Here is a 21862-nt window from a genome sequence, read left to right on the forward strand (position 1 = left end):
GCGACCTATTAACTGCCACCCGCCAATATCAGATGACCAATCATCAGCGACACATCCACGTTTACTTACCTCAGACTTCACGGGCTCTCTGCAATATGCTTCCTCTGATTGTCTTTACAGATCAGTCTGATACACAACACACCTGCTTAGTCTGACCAAGTCGATGTGCTCGATCCATAGCTTGTTGGTCCACTGTGGATTTCCAGTCACTGTCATAGAATATTACCTACGCAAAACACCAGAGAGAAATGTGAGAAATAGAGCAACACAAATTAGATGTGAATCTGTGCATTTTTACACAGTAATCTTAATCTCATAAAGCTTTGGGAAGTTTCATTTCCATAAAAACCCAATAGCTATCATTAATAGTGTAAGAAGCAAATTGCCTCTTAATTACGTTCTTAGCTGTCTAGCAATTCAATGGAGGAAATGAGAAATCTTGCATTGCATGCAAACCCTACCAGACCACCAAACTGTATACACAGCTTCTATTAAATACAATTACAATTCAATGTAATCGATTGGTTATTTGTATTAAACATTGTGTAGAGAAGCATTTAAATACAATAACCACACCAGCCCTCGACACTAACGCGTTGTCCGATTGCCCGGACAAGTGAAAGTCTATGTCGGACAAGTTATTCTCTTGCCTAGTTGCCCAATCGGACAACTGAAAAGTTCTAGTTGTTTAATATTCCTAACACCTCTGAGCCATGGCGCTATCGCACCACATTCTCACTTCAAAAGTTTTCAAAGGTCCCTGAAAAAAGCAGGCCGGACACCCACTTTTACCATTACAGATTTATTCAGACGCAGTGCATACCTCCCTGACGGCGTCATTGATTTATGACTGGGGTGGGGTACGATTGTGTTTATAATCAGTTGGGGCATATTCATTACTGAATATATAGGGGGCATCGCTGGATGAGAGGACGACAGCAAAACTCTTCCTGTGATTGAAGGAAAAGCTGAATCGGTAATGACACACAATGAGTGCGCAGCATGCAAACATAAACGTGTGAATTTCATTACGATTTTACATGTACTGTATTTACTCGTCTATAAGTCGCACCCCCTGATTTTTTTATTGAACATGTGTACAAAAAAGCGCGGTTTATACACAAGTAAATACGGTTGTATATACTGTAAGTGTAATACACACGCACGCACGCATGCAAACGCCATGCGCAGACACATGCCTAGGTATGTGCGAGCCTATATGCATGGCAGGAATACTGGCAAAAATATCAGAAGTGTATAATATATATATATATATATATATCTACATCTATCTAATATGTTATATATATATATATCTAATTTATATATCTATTTATATAATATAGATCTCTATATTATAAACTCCTGATAATATGATATGCACTGAACCAAAAGAGGACATTTACGGCTCATAGATTGCACAAGTAAATATTGGACAAGTAAAATCAAAATTGCTTCTTGTTGCCCGACAGGACAACCAGATCTGAAAATAAGCGTCGAAGCCTGCACACCGATTACATAAAGATGGAGACACCAAATCGGCTGTGATAATCTGCCCCTGTTCAGAGTGTACTTCCATCAAAGCAGATAACAACCATCTGCAAAGGCCAAGTGCCACGTAGGAATGGAGTACAGTGCAGCTGCATGAATGCATGCTTCACCAGAGTCTCTTAATCAGCTCGATTCTATCAAGGCCACATAAACTGTAGAGCAAATAACCATAACAACTGAAAACCATGCATTATTTTCAGTTAAATTAAGAAATGTTTCAGACACAGTATGAATGATGCACTACTTTATGAATAATCATCTATGCTAGATTCATTAAGACCAACTTCCAACCCCAACTTCAATTGTTCCTGTCATGTTCCTGAGCGGAGAGAGAAGTGTGGAAAGACATGCCAACCTTTGATTTTCAGACATATTGCCCAGACCTTCGATCCCAGTCTCTCTTACCATTTGAAGCCAAAGTGAATTTCGTGGGTTTCAATTACACATTGGCCATGGTTTGATGAACGTCATGAAAGAAATTTGCGAGCATGCGCAATGTATCTTGTATCATTTGTATGAGAAAGGAATGTTAGGTGTGAAATCTAGGCATATGGTGTTCATAGTTTATTGCAGAGTGAAGTGTTCACGTATATTTTGGTATGAACATTTCATATATGTAATGTTGGAGTTATTATTGTTATTTATTTATACAGAGTACATAATAGGCACATAGACAGAACAACACATCATGTGTTGCCATACCTATGGTCTGCCCCCTCCTATGCTAGCCTATTAGTAGCATAACCAAGTATAGATTATGGCACTGGTGGCCATGGACCACTGCTGGAAACTCCCAGGAAACTGGGATCATATGTCTGAAAAATGCCCGTGTTAATCAGAGATTGGCACGGTTTGACACACTTCTACCTCAGCTCGGGAAAACGACATGAACAAGTCGTTGGTATTATTGAATCAAACAAGCACAATTTATTATTAATAAAGTAGCATGTATTGTTCAAACTACGTGCATAAGTTTACTCAATTCGACTGTAACTGAGACATTGCTCTGTTTTTATCATTGTTTGCTCTATAGTTTATGTGCCCTTGATTCTATCCAACCTAGGGCATACATGATTATTGCTTGTCCAACCACTACCATGACGTACGCTCTCAAAGAAAAGCATCTGAATCATACATGGTTGGACTCTTAGGAAGAGCTTTCATATAGCAGTTCCATACATACATGTATGTGCTGTCAAACTTACAGTGTCAGCAGCTGTTAGGTTTATTCCAAGGCCTCCAGCTCTAGTGCTCAGTAGAAACACAAATATGTCTGACCTGTTAAAATGAATTATAAAAATATAAAGCACGTGTTGATACCCAATATTTATATCATGATCCATTTGTAATGTATTTAGAGGTTGAAGTATGTATACTATGTGATGTATGTTACAAGCCTGAGATTAGGAACACATTAAATCTGCAGCATCAACTAGTGCTGATCAAAATATTGAAGAGTAGGATGCAGCGATAGCTCAATACGGCCAACAAGCAAGACATTCTCTTATAGCAATATAGAAGGCATAATAATATTTTTAGCACAATCAATGCAAATAATACTGCTAAACGTGCTAAAGTTGTGAGCAAAAATAATGTTGGTCAATTTCAGATTTACAGGGGTAAATAATCTCAACGAGATAATCATGTTTTAACATATTATATACACAAACCTGGACTGGAAATCTGCTACCATATCTCGCCTGTCCGAGATTTTTGACGAACCATCTAATCTGATATATGTGTGCTTCCGATGCCACATGTACTCCTGTAATTATGAAAACATTAACACATATATTCGTACCCTGGCAAACCTTTCCACAACGTTGCAAAACACCTCAAAGCATAGATTGTGTTATTACAGGCTACTACACTGGTACTACACTGGTAAAATTTACAGGATTCCCTGTGCGTTTGAATCTGACTTCCGTGGCATGTATGGACCTGTTTAGTTCTTACAATTTACCCGATTTCCCAAAAAGATGTGGACCAGTGTGCCCAACTCTTTACACAAATTCTGAGACAATATAAATTCAGTAAGAAATAGTTGAATGTGACGTACCTCAAGCAGGTCAATCATCCTGGTCATCTGTGAATAGATAAGCACGCGGTGACCATCTGCCTTCAGCTCCCTTAGTAACTGATCGAGGGCGTACAGCTTTCCTGCATCTGTGACGAGAGTCTCTTTGTCTGTAGTAAATAGTGAAATATATCAAATCATGTGATAATATAAGGTTTTAATATCACGATAAATTGGCAAACACAATACCGATGAAATTTTACGCGGTTACATAGTAATGATTTTTTGCAATGTTCAGGATAAAATAAATCTAAAAATTATTTGACCGCTTTTACAGCATGTACATACTCACTGTTTGGACACACTATAGTGTCATAAGCAATGCTTGCTTGAATCATTATGGACATCTCAGTCAACATATAACTATGATAACATACACCGTTACGAGTTTTTACATTAAAAAAAATACATCTAACTTACTACAAACCATACGAAGTTTCTGCTAATAATTTAAGATTCCAAAAGTTTATGATTCTAGTTGAGCAAACGTATTACGTCACAGTGTGCAACTGTCTCACCGGGTATCTGTATGTGTGACCAGCCATTGACGCAGGCACATGCTAGGAGACCACCTTGGGCTTGTGCAGAGAAATGCTCCTTCACAGGCACAAGCTGTGGCGAGCCATACATCGTGACCTGCCTCGCCTCGGCACTACCTCCTAGTGTCTTCTCACGTACCTGCCACGCGGCACTTCGGTCTGGGCAGTACCACAGCCGTGTTGAGGTTGAAACCTTGCAGACAGATGTGCCTTTATTACTTCACTATATAGACAAATTCCAGACTAAAATCGTGATTAAATCGTATAAACTAATGATTAATCACTAACCAACAAACCCTATGCACGTTTACATTTGTTCTACTTGTTGTTCATAGAAAGCACATTTGTCTATATCGTATTACGATTAGATATTTCCAATATCATTTAACTACATTAGACATAGAAAAATCCTTCTGCAAAATCATATATTCCCTTACCTTTGGTATGACATGAACCATGTATGGTGGTAGGAATGCAGGTTGACAGTCGTAGGCTCGGTACCTCTATTGAAATAATTAAAAATGGGTAATAATTAATCTTAGTAATCTAATTAATTACATCACACCTACTCAAATAAAGCTTCCTATAAAGCACTAAAATATATTCTTAAAATATCATTGCCACTGCAACAGAGCAGAACGTAACTAACATCAAAGATCGCATACAATAAGACAGAGCTGCTGACGGAAATGTTGAATCAACCCCGATACTAGCACTGATATGTGGCGTGTAGCCTAGCACACAAAAGCAGACAAGGGCAGGGATTCTCCGAGTTATCTGAAACCCATATTTATGAACCAAACCACTCCCCTCATCTGAGTTGTGAAAACTCACAAACGGAATTTTTGAACCAATTACGTTCACAATGCAGCAACTCCGAGTAACTTGTAAATGTGGTGCTTTTCTGAACAGGGGAGGAGCAAATGTGGTGCTTTTCTGAACAGGGGAGGAGCAAATTCGTGCACTACCTTTGTTGCCAGACCCTTTGTGATGCCGCCCGGCTGTCGTGAAAGTGAGTTTCTCCACTCAAGTGGGAGCGTTTCCGTCGCATCCACGTGTGTGTAGAGCGTGGAGGTGGGTGATGTGAAGACAAGATGAGACATGTGATGACTCGACTGCAGTGTGGAGAAGTATGTGACACGTGATGGCGCCAGCAGAAATGCGCACCTGTCCAGGTACCTGAATAATGAATGGGACTGGTAATACCTCGTTTTCCATTGCATATAGATGGGATTTCTGGTGCAGAGTTTTTATCTAAAAAAAATTCTCACGGTAGGTTTCGCTATTGTCTATATTACTTACATCTATTGGCATCTAGGAGAAAAAGTGCACATGAGATAAGGCAGATGAATTATAGACACTATAGAGATGGAAAGGAAAGGGATATAAACATTGTACCTTCCATTTTCTAGTCTTGAACCTCATCTTATAAAACTACTTATATATCACTCAGTTTAGCAGCATGAATTACTATACGATGCATTAAATCTATATGAAGATCATCATTTTTGATGTCAACCGACATGAAGAGAAGTGTTGAAACTTTGTACATTCCTCGTGTAAAATAGATACCACCAGCGATAACGATTAGGGAAAGTGCAAACACTGAATTATTGCAATACCTGAGCAACCAGATGTGCAGGCAGAATGTAAATTGTACGACAAACATACCTAATCCTAGGTTTGCCTTCTGACCAATTCCTTCTATGGCAGAGCAGATGTGCTTGAATCAGACACTTCACCACTGCAAGCCACCTTAAACAGTCAAAAACACGTTTAGTTATACTCTTGGCATAACGTAAGAACTCTGATCAGGGAGATAAATCTGTTGAAATGAGATCATTCTATTTGTTGCTTCAATACAATTAACTTCAGCGAGTTCTTACCATGCTGAGTGGCACAATATGGACCTTAACACCTACAGATATCTACTTGAAAGTATGCCGTATTTGTCAAATATGACACCATATTAACGCCATATAAAAATGGGTTCATACTAAGATAAATTTTTCAAAGAAACTTCACCCATAGTGCCTTTTATAACAGATTTCAAATAAATTTCATACTTTACCTGACTAACACACCTCCAAGCATAATTGATGACAACTCAGAGGGTGATGTGTCAACAAATCTCAGGAAGGAAAAACAACTGCTGCCACGCTCACCTGTAGTGGTGGAAAAATGGCTCGCTATACATGTATACATGCATGTGTAATGTATGATTGTGTATGTACAATGTAAGTATGCATGCATGCACGAACTTACGAACGTACGTATCTATGTATGAATACAAGCATATATACATTCGTATATATATATATAAATAAATAATTAAATATATATATTTATTTATTTATTTATTTATTTATTGTCTCATTGCATAAATAATGCATGAGTATTCTAAAATCTGATGTGGAAATTGGCAGGTAACATACAGCAGCAAAAAATAAAAATTGACATATTAATTAACAACCTATTGTGGTTGCTTCCTACCTTCACCTTCTGCTGGGAATATCGATCGATGAATATTATCCGGTGAGAAGAGACTCAGCTTGCCTTTGAGCAAGTGAGTAGTCTTGAGTGCACCAGGGGTTGTCAGACCTAGACAATAATGACAGGTGATACATGACAGGCAGAATTAGCAATATTTCTGAAGACACCGACCAATGTGTCCCTCTTCACAACCATGCCTTTACTTTGTTAATAGATTCTTACAGGCTAAAATGGACAAATGTCTAATCTAAACTGGCCAAAAAGTTTAAGATGTATACAAACACATAGGAAAGCTGGTTTTACAAATTTTTTAACACATTCTGTTACTGAGCATTTAACTTTATTCCAGTATTGGCTTAGCCTTGACTATTTGACCAAATAATCATACCTTGTCTGTAGATGAGCAATGGAATCTGGTACGAGGGGGCCTCCATGTAAAGAGGAGACTTTACTTCTCTTCTTTCAAACAGCTCAGGGTGATTGCACACCTACATGAACCGCAAACCAACCTCGTTGTACATGGCAGTGTCAACACAGCAATTAATGGCACACAGTCAAATAATAATGAAAAGCAAGTGTTTTGTCAAAGTATTGAAACATGCAAAGGATACTATAATTAAATGAAATATACTTCATAATTCATGTTTTAAAGTTTTTAAAGGAATACTTGACTCTAGGTTCTAGAGTTATTTTCAGTTGATTTAGGTTAAAACTAGAAACGAGCAGTTGTCGCCAACTACATGTATCCCCCGTGATCTAGTATGAATAGAAAATCTGTGTAAGGACGTAGAAGGCAGGTAAAGTTAAATAAGTCACAAGACAAAGGTTTGTTAGACAACTGGTGTGCCTCAGATGTGCAAGTATATGGAATCTGGTTACCCTAGGAGGCCGAGAGGAAATGTAAGTGACGGTGAAGGTCAAACTAAGGTCAAGGGCAGTGGTGGTTTTGGTATGCGCAGACCTTCTCCCCAAGATGTGTAAGCATACCAAGTTTGGTCGGCTAGTCAATTAGGGCTGAGTTAGAGAGCGAAGAGAAATATGATCAAGGTCAGGTAAAGGTGAAATAAAAGGTTCTGTGGGCAGTTTTTACCGATCTCGGATCATCTTCAAATTTGGCATGAGGTGCGTTATGGTAAAGCGAAGAGCCAATCGTTTTTGGTGTGGGCGGAGTCATCGTTGCCATGTAACAACATTTTTGTGGAAATATTGTAGACTGTAACTTGTGCTGTTTTACCCGATTGTCATGGATATTGGCACACAGGGCGCGATATAACATGTCCTATATATATATATTTGATGACAAATCATAAATTTAAATACAAATTTTAAATTTAAATTTAAATTTTAATATAAATTTTAATACAAATATAAATTTCATGACAATTGGTAAAAAGTGCGGAAGCTTACAGGTTCTAGAATTTGATCAAAAAATGTTCTCCATGGCAATGATGACTCCGCCCACACCAAAACGATAGGTGTCTTTGCTTTACGATAACGCACCTTCATTCGAAATTTGAAGATGTATCCTGAGAAGAACTGCAGCCGGTAGAGCGCTCACAAGGAAATCTCTACGGCGGCGGCGGCGCGACGATGCCAAACCCATAGTATCCCCACGAACTTCGTTCGGGGATACAATTACGTTACATTAAAAATTTTATGGTTCAATCACCATTTGAAATATTTTTGTTTGTTTTAAAACTAACAACTATTTTGATTACAACGACGGTGGCGCCACTCCAAGCGCACGATCTGAAAAGTTGCGCAAAAAGACTTTTCAGCCAAGGGCTACAGACCGAGAGTGTTTCTTATTTATTAATTTAAAAGCAGAAGGATTTCAATATCTTATAAACGACATATAGTTTCAGTTATAATATGGATAAATTTTTCCTAAAATGAATATCGTTTGGTTAAATAGCATTTAGGTATAAATATAATTGCACTTTTGTGATTAGCCCTCGATCTGTAACGTGCAAAATAAATTGCCAAATGCGCAACTTTTCAGGGTGGAAGCACGGTCGCGGGTGTCATGTCAGCGCCCAAAAATGAAGATTTTGAAATTCAATGTTGTTTTATTACAAACGTGAATGCGTAATTATAGATATTTATAGGTATGTGCTATTATTTATAAATCTACTATCATAATATACTCTCAAATTCTAGAGTAAAGTATTCCTTTAATAATTATTTGTCTCCGATGATGAGACTGGTATACATACCTTTCTGAACTGCATGACGATGTTCATAAGACTGCTTGTGGAGGATTGCACCTGGCTGGGATTCGAATTTGTCGTCTGAAGCAGGTCCTCTATAGAAATCTTGTTTTTCAACGCAATGTACAGATCTTTCTGACGGTTTGTCAGATGGCAGGATTTCAAGATCTCAATCTGCAGTGCCAACAAAGATGTTATTGTAGTTTGCCCATGTCAATTAAACTTTATGTGAGCATAGCAGAGGGAATACTTGCATACAGAAAGCTAGCAGACTCAGTATTTATTGACAAGCTGCATTTCACACCAATCATGATCAGTATAGGTAATACCTTCTCTGACAACTCGTTTTCCACTTCCTTCTTAATTCTGCGCAACATGAAGGGCTTCAGAATCATATGTAACCGGGAAAGATGCTCTAAAAAAGAAATAAGTATCCGTCTAGTAATTCAATATAATTATTTAAATTATAATTCAATAGTACTCCTTAACTAAGCCACGCATTAACATTGTTCTGTTAACAAATGTTAGTAAAAATAATTGTTACTAAATCAACTTAATAATATCATTCCTACTTTCATCGATGCCTGTCTGTTTTTCTGCATGACTTTCAATGTCCTTAGAGAACCACTCGTTGAACTCATCATGAGAGTCAAATAGAGTTGGCATTATGAAATGAAGTAATGCCCACAACTGGAATGGACGAAATCACACTGCAAACTTCTACTTCAAAACAAGTACAAACCAACAAAAAGGGTGCAGGTGATGTGTGCATGCATATTTATCAAACTATTTATCTAATCACGTTAATGGTAACAGTGATAATAATATTAACACCAAGATATAATATGCATGGCACATGATAAGCATGTTTGTTTGTATACGAGTAGCAGCCCTGTCTTACCTCAGCCATGCTGTTTTGGATCGGTGTTCCTGTTAGAAGAAGCCTGTTTCTACAGGTGAACGCTAGCAAAATGTTCCACCGAATACTGAAACACAATCGAAATATTAATTAGATTTTTTATCAAAATTTTCATCACATGGGCTGAAAAAGTCACAAAAACGAACCCTGTGAAGCCACTTAAGATGCACAGTGTTTGGATAAACTAGTACCATGATTTTGTTACCTAGCACTACTTTTAATAGCCTGTGCCTCATCCAACACCATATACTGCCACTTGATCCGCTGAAAGTACTTGACGTCTTGAACAATCAGCTGGTAGCTGGTGATAAGAACGTGAAACGATGCATCCTCTGTGTGCAGATTCAGCTTCTTCTGGTTCCAAAACTTGCGCAAGATGCGGCGATCACTTGTATTACCCCAGTAAGGTAACACCTGCAACCGTCAACACAATCCCCACCTAGAAACCTGCCCTTCAGGTAGGGTTGGAATTCTACATATATATATCTACCATGTCTACAGTTGACCTTTTCACACATTCAAATATGTAGTGTGCGATAAAAGAGTTAAAGGCTCTATATATTATATATATATATATATATAGTTAAGAGTTATATATATATATATATATATATTCCCACTTAACAGATATCTTCCTGTGCCTCCCTGTATCGGGTACAATCAGCTAACCTTCATTTTCGGAACGAATCTGGAGAACTCCTGTGTCCAGTTGTGCAACGTTGAAGCTGGTGCGATGATGAGAAATGGTCCCCAGATACTGTGTGCCTCACAGAGATGTGACAACACAGCGATCGTCTGCACTGTCTTCCCTAGTCCCATCTCATCGGCGAGAATGCCGTTGATGCCCTGGTCGTAGAGGTTGGCAAGCCAGTTCATCCCCTTCAACTGGTAGCACTTTAGTGTGCCACGAAACATCTTCGGCTGTTGCCGATCCTCCTCTCCCACTATGCTTGGATTGCTGAGGCTGAACGTTTCTATGAGAAACAAGATGGCACATATATAGAGAGAGTACATGCGCATACACAGTATATACACATTTAGGCCCAAGTATCAAACACCCAAAATTAAACTCCTGAAAGCTCCTTCTGCATCTAGTACACTGTTGGCCAACAACAACTCCTAACATTCACAGGTAATATCCTGTCCTTGCTATCCCCATTATAATCTGACTGAAAGCCATAATAGGAACATTAATAATGAACAAACCTGTGACAGAGTTCTGTTGCTTTAGTGAAGAGACTTCATCGTCAAACCCCTTTCGCTTTGCATCAGCCGTCTCATATGCTTGCTTCACGTTTTTCAGTGCATCTTGCTTGACAGTGTCACTCTCTAGATAACAGGAATACAGTAATCAAACCTTACATCTATCAATAAAACCAAATAATCTTCTTTGTGACATGAACCCATCCAAGTGTTAGCATGATGATGATTCACTTACTATAATCCTCGTCGTTTATGCCCATATTGAGAGTGGCGCCCCCTATGTTCACCGAGTGGATGGCTGGTCGCTCATCTAGCCTGCCAAGGATCTGTTGAGTCTCACTATCAACATCACTAAGCTTACGGCTCATAAAATGAGCATACAGCTCAGTCTGCGTGATCAGGAAGTTGAGCTTGCGTTGTTGTCTGCGGGCCTGTTATACGAAAACACGTACAAAAATAGATAGTTATTAACCAAACATCTCAGATATAATTGGACTGCATTCTGTCTATGCTGTTAGGTACCATGTGTAATATAACTAGAGGTGTAACTATTCACCGATGCACCAGTGAATCGAACCGGAGTGTTCATCAATAGGATACGTAATACACCGTGTGCATTCTGTAATACAATGACGAGTTAACAGTCTATACTTGGTAAGAATTTTATACATCACCAACATGTCCCATGAATTACATCAGTGCACAATTTCACTCCGACTCTCATTCGAGCTCTCACTAATACACATATTGTGGCACATTTTGTATCCTAACTATGTTGTACACATCTAGATAAGATACATTATTAGCAAAATATGACATGATATCGTACTTTGTCGTTACTAAATATTTTACAAAATAAGGTAAGTAACCAAAATTTTTCAGCGCTTTCTGATCCCATTGCTGATCCAGTAACCTTGCGAAGCTTACTGGTCTCTACTGTAACATACACACTATTCCACAAATACAAAATCATAGTCTACGCTTCTCTCTGATGTATGATGGAATACGAACCTCGAGAAGCTCACTGTTCATCTTCAGCTGCTCTAGGGCTTCCTTCTCCGCACGCTTTCGATGCTCCTTCTCTACCTTCTCGAAGCGTTTCCAGTACAGCAGCATCTCACGTGTCAGGCGTCTCATTCTGGATGCAGTCTCGCGCGCAGTCTTCTGCGACAACAGTGCAGTCTTGCGACGCTCACGCAGGCAACCCACCGCCAGCTGTTGTTGCGAGACAACAAGAGCAAATAGTTGTCAAATTGACTACATCACGAATTTTCTATGGTGTAAATTCGTAAAATTTTTGTTGCAATTTTTTTTTACATGAAAAGTAAGTACTAATGGCACTAAACGTATCCTCAGATTCCTAAAAAAATTACTCAAAATCCTGATAAAATTGTTTTTCAACTAGTTCAGAATCCAAAAAATCTGGGCGATTTGATATATTGATCACAACAATAAATGCTTGCTATGAGCTATGTATGGGTCACGAGTGTTTGTTCACATCAAACGGAATAGCAAAATAGGAAGTATAATGCAGCAATTTAACCATAAAAAGTGAACAGAATCACTTAATTTTGTGGAAAAGTGGACATAATTTTTTAACTTTTACTATTTACGGTGACGTAATGTCATTAAGCTGAACATACAGTGAGGATGTTATAATCACATTTCTTTTTGCAGATCCTGAGAGAATTGCATTTATGGTTTGGCTATGCATACATTAGTTCTCTTCACGCAAACCTAGTGACATCCAACGGTTGCATAGTCTATGCTTGTGATGTTACTTATTAAAGTTAGCAATTTATGCTATTAGCAAGAAAACACACCCTAGTATAGTAACGGAGATTCCTACATTTTCCCAAGTTCAAATGTCATCCTCATGAATGCCAGTGTGACACCGTTTTATAAACAATGTAATAAGTAGTGTAATGCACTCTTTGCGTGTATCATCTAATAAGTGATAACAAGTGCCGCAGTGCGACAGGGCTCATCTGGTGTCTGGTGTTCTGCTGATAAATTAATTTGTGCATAGCAAGACGTCTTATACATAAGTCTTCTTTATTCTTGTTTGACTTTCGTAGCCAATTTGAACATAGCCATATATCAGCTACACTTTCGCACCCACCTAATCTCTATGGGCTAATTCTAATAATTTCGCTCAGCTGTGAATTAACACATGTGTATTGCAGGTTGGCAGGCAACAATTATGATTGGAAGAGTGCCAGCCATGGGCTGTCCCGTGTTTTTGCCTACCCACGCGAGCATTCACTGATTCAGCCCTCAGGGTGCTATAGACAGACTGCTTTAGAAAATAATATGATTTAAGGAGCGTGAACCTTGTTCAACAAACATTTGCCTTTGCAATTAAACTGTGCAACTGTAGCCTCACATTCACACAGGTATGGGCTCTAATAATAGCAGTTCAGTCCTTTGTTAACAGTCAACAAATCAATGTTTAACCCTCCTCTTGAGGGTCAAAAGGTTATCCAACACTTACTCTTCGCATGTCAGTGGAAAGTACATTTCATGGTCCTGTCAATAAAGCCATAAAAATGGTTACGTAAGTCACCGCTGAAACAAAAATGTTTTTCAATCGCTCCGTCAGACCATGTACTCAGAAAATGTCTAAAATCTGCCCTGTGCCCCACTGACCTTTGACCGCCAATTTCGGCACAGTGATGGCTTCTCCTACCATGATGCTATACACCGACTATCACGAGCCTAGGTCGAGCCGTTTAGATTTGTGCCGCAATTCTGCATTTCCTCCCTATACCTTAAGTTAAGGAGGGAATGTTCCCCCTTCTTTTATACCTCTTGACCTTTGACCTTTGACCCCCCATTTTCGACATCCCAACTCGTTATCAGATTACCCCCCCCCCCACGTCCCAAATATCGTGACCGTACGTCGAGCGGTTAAGATTTGTGCCCAACTGTTGACGCACGGACGCACGCACGGACGCACGCATGGCCGGACGCACGCACGCTCATGCGATTCTACAAGCTGCATCTGACTATGTCAGATGAGCTAAAAAGCCTATCCAGGAGCGATTATGTTAAGACTTAAGTGTTATATCTCAACTCACCCTTTTAGCCACCTGTAGATTTTCTTTCTTAGCACTGTGCTTCTGCTTTTGAACCTAAAATCAGCCAATTCATAATAACGTATACTGACTAAATGTAACACCAGGGGTGAAACAAAGCAAAGGAATGTGCAAGGCTTAACTAGAAAGGGCAGTTGTCGCCAACTACATGTATCCCCCGTGATCTAGTATGAATGAAATATCTCTGGAAGGACGTAGAAGGTAGGTAAAGTTAAATAAGTCACAAAAACAAAGGTTTGTTACACAACTCATCTGCCTGAGATGTGCAGGTATGTTAAAATTGGTTGCCTTAGGGGTTTTGGTACGCGACACACCTTCTCCCCAAGATGTGTAAGTATACGAAGTTTGCTCGCGCGAGGTCAATTAGGGGCCAAGTTATAGAGCAGAAAGGAAATATGATGAAGGTCAAAGTCAATGTCAAATAAAGGTTGCTGTGACCTGGTTTCGGTATGCTGCGCACCTTCTCTCCAAGATGTGTAACTGTGTAAGTAGACCATGTTTGGTCACGCTAGGTCAATTAGGGGTCAAGTTATAGAGCAGTAGGGAAAGTGTCTGCGGCGGCGCCAAGAGGCCGCGGCGGCAGCTGGACAGATATGTAAACCATAGTATCCCCGCCGACTTTGTCACGGGGGATACAATTAGTGGAAAGCCAACATTTGCTTGCCTTAACCTGCCATTGATTGATTACACTTAACTCAACAAATCCGAGATCAAAGGCTAGCTACATTCACTAAACATTGTATGAAATGTGTTTACCCATACTCATTCACAATCAATTAAAACATGCGGCAAGGTTTTGGAATGATTTCCCGAAGACAATCATGGTGCCCTCTGCTGCATTTTCAACAAGCCACTATGTGTATGTGCTGCTCTATGTGAATGCATTATAAGATATTGATGTGCATAGTCACTTTGCATACAAACCATCCTGTACGTTTTAATATATACATATGTATTGTGAATGTGTATTGAAAAAACAATTTCGTACAGTAAAGTGCTGGGTGTTTATGGTAGATTTTGAGCTCGTTTGCTTAGTTAATCATAATAAAAATTGTAGGTAGATTAAGGCTAGCAAACGTTGGCTTTCCAATAATTAGGTGTGACACACTTCTTAATTTTTATTCAGTTTATAATCTCTTTTATTAATGGGGAATAACTGAAACACCGAATTAATTACATTTACAGTGTGTAGGCATGACACCATGAATTTTAATTTCAAATAATTTATAATTTGCATGCACATGTACTTTATAGAGTTAATAATATCAAAGTTGAATAATTTATCCCTGATAACATCAAACTCCACCATACTACTCATTTTGCAACCATTCCTTCCCTAAAAATAGTTTAATATATATGAATATATGATGGATTTGCTATTTTCTGACAAAAGTTAAAATAGATATAATGCTTTGTAACAATATGCCAAAATACCACTGCTTGATATGCCAAAATCTAACAAACGAATTAATATAAGATTGAACTATTGCATATAATCCAGTAACATTTAAATTACCAGAATATTACTATGTTTGTCACCTTTGAAATTTCTTTCTTGCATATCAAAGACCAAATTTTCCTGCGCTTCATAGTGGCTTCTGCAGGCGTCATTGGTCGCTTTCTATATGGTCGCTTCCTGCCAATGCTGGCTGGCTCTGGTTCATGATCAGATGACTGCAGCAAAGGTAAACTAATAGATTAAGACAAAATACTACTAAAATCTACTGGTAAAGAGCTATTAACTCCAAAGCGTAATGTTAGTCACTAATCACTTTTACCAGCATTGACATTCAAGCAGTCTTAGAAAAATGATCTTTTGTCAACAAATACCACAAAATATCAGTGTTAAATTGACGGGTAGTGCTACGTGTAATGATTGCTCTTGCTGCTGCTGTAGCCTATGTTACTGATCTTGTTACTCATGATAGTGCCACTGCTAGATGCTGCTCTTGCCCTATCCTTTAGTTAAGGTTTGAGTGAAGGAATGAGTAAGACATTCTTTCCCACTCAACTTTTAACCACTGACCTCTAGTTTTGACCCAAAGTGGCTTATTGGGATTGTTCCCTATATGCCGTACATGAACGTCATTTAAATTTGTCACTATTATTAATGTATGCATGAACACTCATGACATGCTATTAGATGCATCCAATCATATCACATGGGTTAAAATACTACCATGTGAACAAAATTTACCTTTAGCCTTAAAAGAACATTTAAAAAAATCGTACATGTATGCTTAGCCATAATCTGAGCATTTACTCCATGAATCACTAAACTGGTAAACACGTTTTCTTTATTTATCAGATTGTCCAAATTACTTAATCAAGATAGTTATAAAAGCACCAATTCCCAAAAGATTTACCTCAGCAACAAACTGTCTAAGTTGTGCCAGTTTCTTTTCTTGTGCTTTGATTTTCTTTAGTTTCGCTGAAACACGTTGTACATACACACTACACATCGAGATTACATGTAATGCACTAGCCCAAACCTTTAGGCTCGATCCCAGTGGCAAGGCATATTTTGAGCATGCTGAAATCATTAATGCACCAGTACCCCAATAAGCCAGGTTGGGTGTCACTAAATAATATACAGTGCAACAAAACCAATCAATACAGCAAAACATTCCATGTTAATGCCGAGTCTGATGATTAAAGTGTCAGAACACTAGCAATATTTACAAGGTCCTATTACTATGTACAGTGTAGACCCATGGTTGGGGTACATAAAATGTCATCGTGAAAAAAGCGGGGTCGCACTAAATCGGGGTTATATATACGTGGCTATATAAGAGCAAAAAAAGGGGGTGCAACGACTAATCAGGTTATATCCGGATTCGCGTTAAATCGAGGCGCGTAAAATCGGAGTTCCACTGTACTACTATTACCTTTCAGTCTTTTCTCTCTCTGAGCTTTAACGAGTTGCTTCTTTTTTGGGCCCAAGACCAATCTCTGATGCTCATACCATTTGTCTTGGTTTGAGAGCAACCCTGCACCATAGTACTGGTATTGATGCAGCTAGAATACAGGAATAAACTATGGTCATGATTTAACTTCAAACATGAAAGCCCACAAATTGATTTTATATCAAGTGTCAGTACTCATGTTTTAAAAGGCATGTGCATTGCATGCATTTTGTGCATTAACAATGTGATTTTTTTTTAGCAAATATAAATAAATGTGTGTAACAGTGATAAACCATAAATTTTGTGCAAACAACCTCATAGGTTTATCTTTAAAAAAATGTGCGCAAATGTTTTTGTTGTATTGCAACAAAAGTCTGCTGTCTGTATTAGGCTCGCTTACAATTAAACACAATCATGTGTAACCGTATAAGGCCAAACAAAAAAATTGGTGTTTTTCCGGTCGACCGACCGTCCCTAGATTATTAGGGCCGACCCTAAACTTTTTTTTCAAAAAAAAAATAAAATAAAAAAATAAAATAAAATAAAGCAAAATATGTAATTATATACATGTATTAAAGTTAAAGCACAAGGTATACATACATATTCAATATTAAAACAGAATACAAACGAGGAATCCTATTTATAACCTGAAAGATGTCGAATTAGCAAACACCTGTAGAATTGTATTAAAAAAAAAAAATCCCTACCTACCTACCCTACTTTTGTTTTCGATGCAACCGGAAACACACCTATTTTTTTGGCCTAACAGGAAAAGAGTAAAAGACTAAGTCAACAGACCTCCTTGTTATCAGAAAACAACTGCTTGTGTTTTCTTTGGTGCTCATGCATCTTGAGCATCTCACGTAGATCTGTCTCTGATATTTCATCCTCGGAAGACTCAGAGTCGCTCATTAGTGCATTCTAAAATGTACAGGCACAACTATGTATTTAACTTTTCGATAAACTGATAAATTCCATAGATTATAAAATTCCAAATAACTTCTGCAATATTATTCCTCTCAATTAATAGCCAATAAACCAGTCTAATTACATTAATTTTTGGTCAGTGTATAAAGCCCCTCAATGGGCGAGAGCTGTTATGGCAGGTATGCGCTCATGCATGCATGCACACACAGTTTCAGAGTACAGTAGTTATGGTGCATTGTATTACTATATGTTAGAGTCAAGCAGCATTCAGACATACTTTTAACCATTTTCTGCTCTTCTTGACTTTTGAGAAATTAAATAGTCTTGCTTTGTCTATTCTTCTTTCTGAAGAAAAATAACACATTTACATGTATGTCACGTATGGCAATTGTACTCCACACAACTAATACAGCAAAACATGGCATGCCCCTGCACTGTATTAATCTGCTGCAGAAAAGACACAGAAGAACCACAACTGGTGACCCCTGACTACACTAATTTTAAAAATATCCATTTTCAACTTATTCTTTGGCCACTTTGGAGTGGAGATGGATGCTCCTTGCTTACATTGTCTCATGTACATAACAACTGTCAATTGATCAACTGTATATCAGGGCGCCAAATTTAGCAATGGCTCACCGGCATATGCCGGAAAATTATTTGGAGGGCCAGTAACATTGGCAAAACACCGGCCCTCCGAGTCGGTGGTTTCAGCCGTGTTAGCGAGTACCTACATTTTTATTTATAGCATTAATGAGCGAATAGCCTACATTACTGTTTTACCTGAAGGATATTACACCATTATCAACATTTTACAAATTTGAAATCAAGCATGCAAGTGTGAAAGATGACATTGACAAAAACACCTCGGACATCATTCACGATTTATAGTTTGTTCAACAGTTACTACGGGATGCCGCACTACAACATTTTTCGGACAAGCAGGAGTCAGTGAAACAGTCTTATTTTTATTTTTTTGTCAGGGCTGGTAAATTATGGTGAGGGCTGGTAAACAAACTGCGGTTACCAGCCCTCTGGGCCGGAGCAAAAAAATCTGAATTTCATGCCTTGATATAGCTATAAAGAACTGTTTGAAAAGTCGATGAGCAATTTCAGCAAAATTAAACATTCATAATCATTGCTACCTGCTCTTGACACTATGATGCCATTGACAAGTTTGGTTCCTTCCACTTCTTCATCTGATGGTATTCCATCTTCTTCCTCACTGTCGCTATTGCTGAAATTAAAATAAATGACTTAGCACATGGTACCGCTGATGAGTAGCGTAGCAAACGTCTAGGATGAAGACGCCATACCTCAACACGAGTACATACGACATATGCCAAAATTCCACCAGTACATAATCAGCATTCAGTTGGCTGCTTCAGAGTCAAAAAACCATCACACACAAATTATGATAAAAATAATCTATTTTTTATATGTTCATGGGTCGAAATCATAAGGGGCGCGCGGGCCCGATGCCCGTATTTTAAGGCTCGGGCCTGACATTTCAAATACTAGCAAGCCCTACGAGCCTGTAGAAAATCCACCCCAGCAAGCAAAATCGTCCCCGGCATGCCAGCGAGGATGAAAAGTTACCCCAGTATCGCTCACTTGTGTCAAGTTGTCCATAACAGGATATGAAAATAATATTATAATTGTTTATTTTTTAAATATGCTGCAGTATCCAGGGACTGATGCGGGCCTGTAATTTGCCTGGCGAGCCTGTAAAATCCCTTACCTACATGCCCGGCTGGCCTGTAAATTTTCAAACTAATTTCTACCCCTGATGTCAATAATCATTTTGGAAGGTAAGAGCAACAAACTTGTCAGGTGGATTTAACAGAATATATATATAGTTCGAAATATGTGAAGAGATAAAACAATGATCCTTAACATGGTTACCAATGCAAACATTGTGTAAATTGTATCATACTCCATCTGTAATCCCCACACCAGTAGCAATTCTAGTTACATTCAACCAGAGTTTACAATAGCTTAATGAGGCAGTTTGTCACAATCATAGCTCACCTTTCTGCTTCACGTAAAATTTTCTCAACATGCTTTGTGAGATAGTCAAGATTTAGGGCCTGCTCCAATCGTTGGATATGCGGGGGCTTTGCCAACATGCCATCCACCATGTCCAAATTTGCAATTGATGTCTGACCACCATGCCCATTGTCTGACATCCCTACAACTGAATTTTCAATCAAATAAAAATAATTATTAAATAAAAAGAGAACATTAGTAGTTACATCACTCTTAATGAACATTACACAGTAAATGTAGCAATATTTTGTACTAAAATATAGTTAAACAAGTAAGTAAAGGGGTTAGCAAAAATTAATGATAGTAATAACATCTTAACCAGTTTAATGTGTTGTTAGCTAGATTATGAAATAGTTTTTAAGAATGAGAAAGAAGAGAATGAGAAGGCAAAGAAGAGAAGCTGAAGAAAAAAAAAAGAAGAGGAAGAGGAAGAAGCAGAAGAAGATGACAACGAATAAGAAAAAAAAGAAAAGGACAATGATGAGTCGACGATGATAAAGAAGAAGAAATAACGTTTCTGCACAGTTAGGTACTCATCCCAGAAGAAGAAGAGTTTGACAGGCATTAGTATGAGCCAATATTGTATATATTATTAGACAGGCATATGCGAATAACAAAATAGTGGTAGCCAATACTTTAGAAAACATTTGAAAAGAAACACCAAAAATCCCTGCATTCACATCTTGGTACAAACACTGAACCTGACATGGTGCACTTCAATTTCTGATTAAACCCAAAGCAACAATTGCCATGCCTAAAAATAGAAAATTGGATGCTTGCAACCCTACGTCTGATGTAGTATTAATCCCATCATGTATGTACCGATGTTGTGATTTACCCAACTTTGCCACGGCTCAATCGTAAGTTTGATCCCCAGTCTTCTATATAATTATGGTGTTTAAACCAAAACTGTGCTTAGTCCAGTGGAGGCCACTCACAGATCAAAATTTGGACTGGTCAGATCAAAGCACGTAGACCACTAGGCACACAGGGCTAACTAACAATAACTTAGCCTACAACCTAATGAAGGAAGCAGCCAGGGAGCATCGGAGGCAATTCCCCTCGAACCAGACAATCATGCTAGCAAAGTAAAACAGCCAGTGCTCTTTTGGACACCCCAGCAATAAGGGTTGCCCGTTTCTGCATACCCTGTGCCTGTGGCAGAGCAAAGAGCTATTACATGGGTAGACAAGAGTAGAGCTATCATTGCCAATGACATGTCAATGACATACGTTGCATAGTTCAATACTAGCTGTGTGGCTTTTCACTTTTTTTCAGCATTGTAATTTGTAATTTGTAGTACTACTACTACTAGTACTAGTAGTAGTGCACTAAAGTTAGACCAATAAAGTGTGCCCTAAAAAATTTTATATTCTGATGTTATTTTAGGGCCCAATAACCTTCCATAGACAAAACCTGTGAATTCAGTCGTGCAAAATGCACAACAACCTTTTCACTATTTACGGCCGTGTTACATAGAAAATCAAAGAAATACCTAAAGCCGTCGCTTTATTAACATCTTACCTACATTACAAAACACTTGTCATGCAGTATTCTCCTCTTTAATCACGTTTATTTTATTATAACATCATGACATAAAAATCATGCAAACTTCGCTACACAACAATGTCCTTACAACTTTGCCGCTCAAACCATGTGAAACCACATTGGCATAGATTCAGTGGCATAGCTAGTGATGCTAGCAAAACAACACATTGGAGAACACGATTCATGGGCCAGCATGAACGGTTGTGCAGGCTTGTTTGGAAATTGGCCTAAATTTTATTCATGAAATTTTACCAACTTTTGTCACAATCTACTTTCTGTGGTAATTACACAGGTCAAACTGCCTATAGCATAACTTTTTCAGTTGCATACTAAAAGTAATCA

At 38.4% G+C, this 21862-nt stretch overlaps 1 protein-coding gene across 3 annotated transcripts in view; it reads right to left on the minus strand.

The window, feature by feature from the left end:
* LOC106812899 (DNA helicase INO80-like) overlaps positions 1-21862 on the minus strand; it is a 42128-nt gene that overhangs the window by 11373 nt on the left and 8893 nt on the right. For 2 of the 3 annotated variants that reach the window (XM_014816903.1, XM_014816906.1), the window contains exons 2-28: positions 19955-20120; positions 19069-19160; positions 18201-18268; positions 17795-17917; positions 16979-17108; positions 16457-16521; positions 15630-15764; positions 14073-14126; positions 12004-12207; positions 11228-11423; positions 10996-11118; positions 10459-10763; positions 9995-10203; positions 9772-9856; positions 9443-9560; positions 9200-9285; positions 8877-9044; positions 7049-7148; positions 6661-6768; positions 6239-6332; positions 5839-5922; positions 5136-5346; positions 4605-4670; positions 4147-4360; positions 3611-3738; positions 3222-3316; positions 2757-2829 (exon numbers count right to left, since the gene is read on the minus strand). In XM_014816903.1, the coding sequence (XP_014672389.1) occupies positions 2757-2829; positions 3222-3316; positions 3611-3738; positions 4147-4360; positions 4605-4670; positions 5136-5346; positions 5839-5922; positions 6239-6332; positions 6661-6768; positions 7049-7148; positions 8877-9044; positions 9200-9285; positions 9443-9560; positions 9772-9856; positions 9995-10203; positions 10459-10763; positions 10996-11118; positions 11228-11423; positions 12004-12207; positions 14073-14126; positions 15630-15764; positions 16457-16521; positions 16979-17108; positions 17795-17917; positions 18201-18268; positions 19069-19160; positions 19955-20120 (3500 nt within the window). The remainder of the gene's footprint in view (positions 1-2756; positions 2830-3221; positions 3317-3610; positions 3739-4146; positions 4361-4604; positions 4671-5135; positions 5347-5838; positions 5923-6238; positions 6333-6660; positions 6769-7048; positions 7149-8876; positions 9045-9199; positions 9286-9442; positions 9561-9771; positions 9857-9994; positions 10204-10458; positions 10764-10995; positions 11119-11227; positions 11424-12003; positions 12208-14072; positions 14127-15629; positions 15765-16456; positions 16522-16978; positions 17109-17794; positions 17918-18200; positions 18269-19068; positions 19161-19954; positions 20121-21862) is intronic. The other variant, XM_014816905.1, reaches the window with a different exon arrangement.

Source organism: Priapulus caudatus, unplaced genomic scaffold (genome assembly GCF_000485595.1).
Source record: "Priapulus caudatus unplaced genomic scaffold, Priapulus_caudatus-5.0.1 Scaffold698, whole genome shotgun sequence".
Taxonomy (NCBI): Eukaryota; Metazoa; Priapulida; class Priapulimorpha; order Priapulimorphida; family Priapulidae; genus Priapulus; species Priapulus caudatus.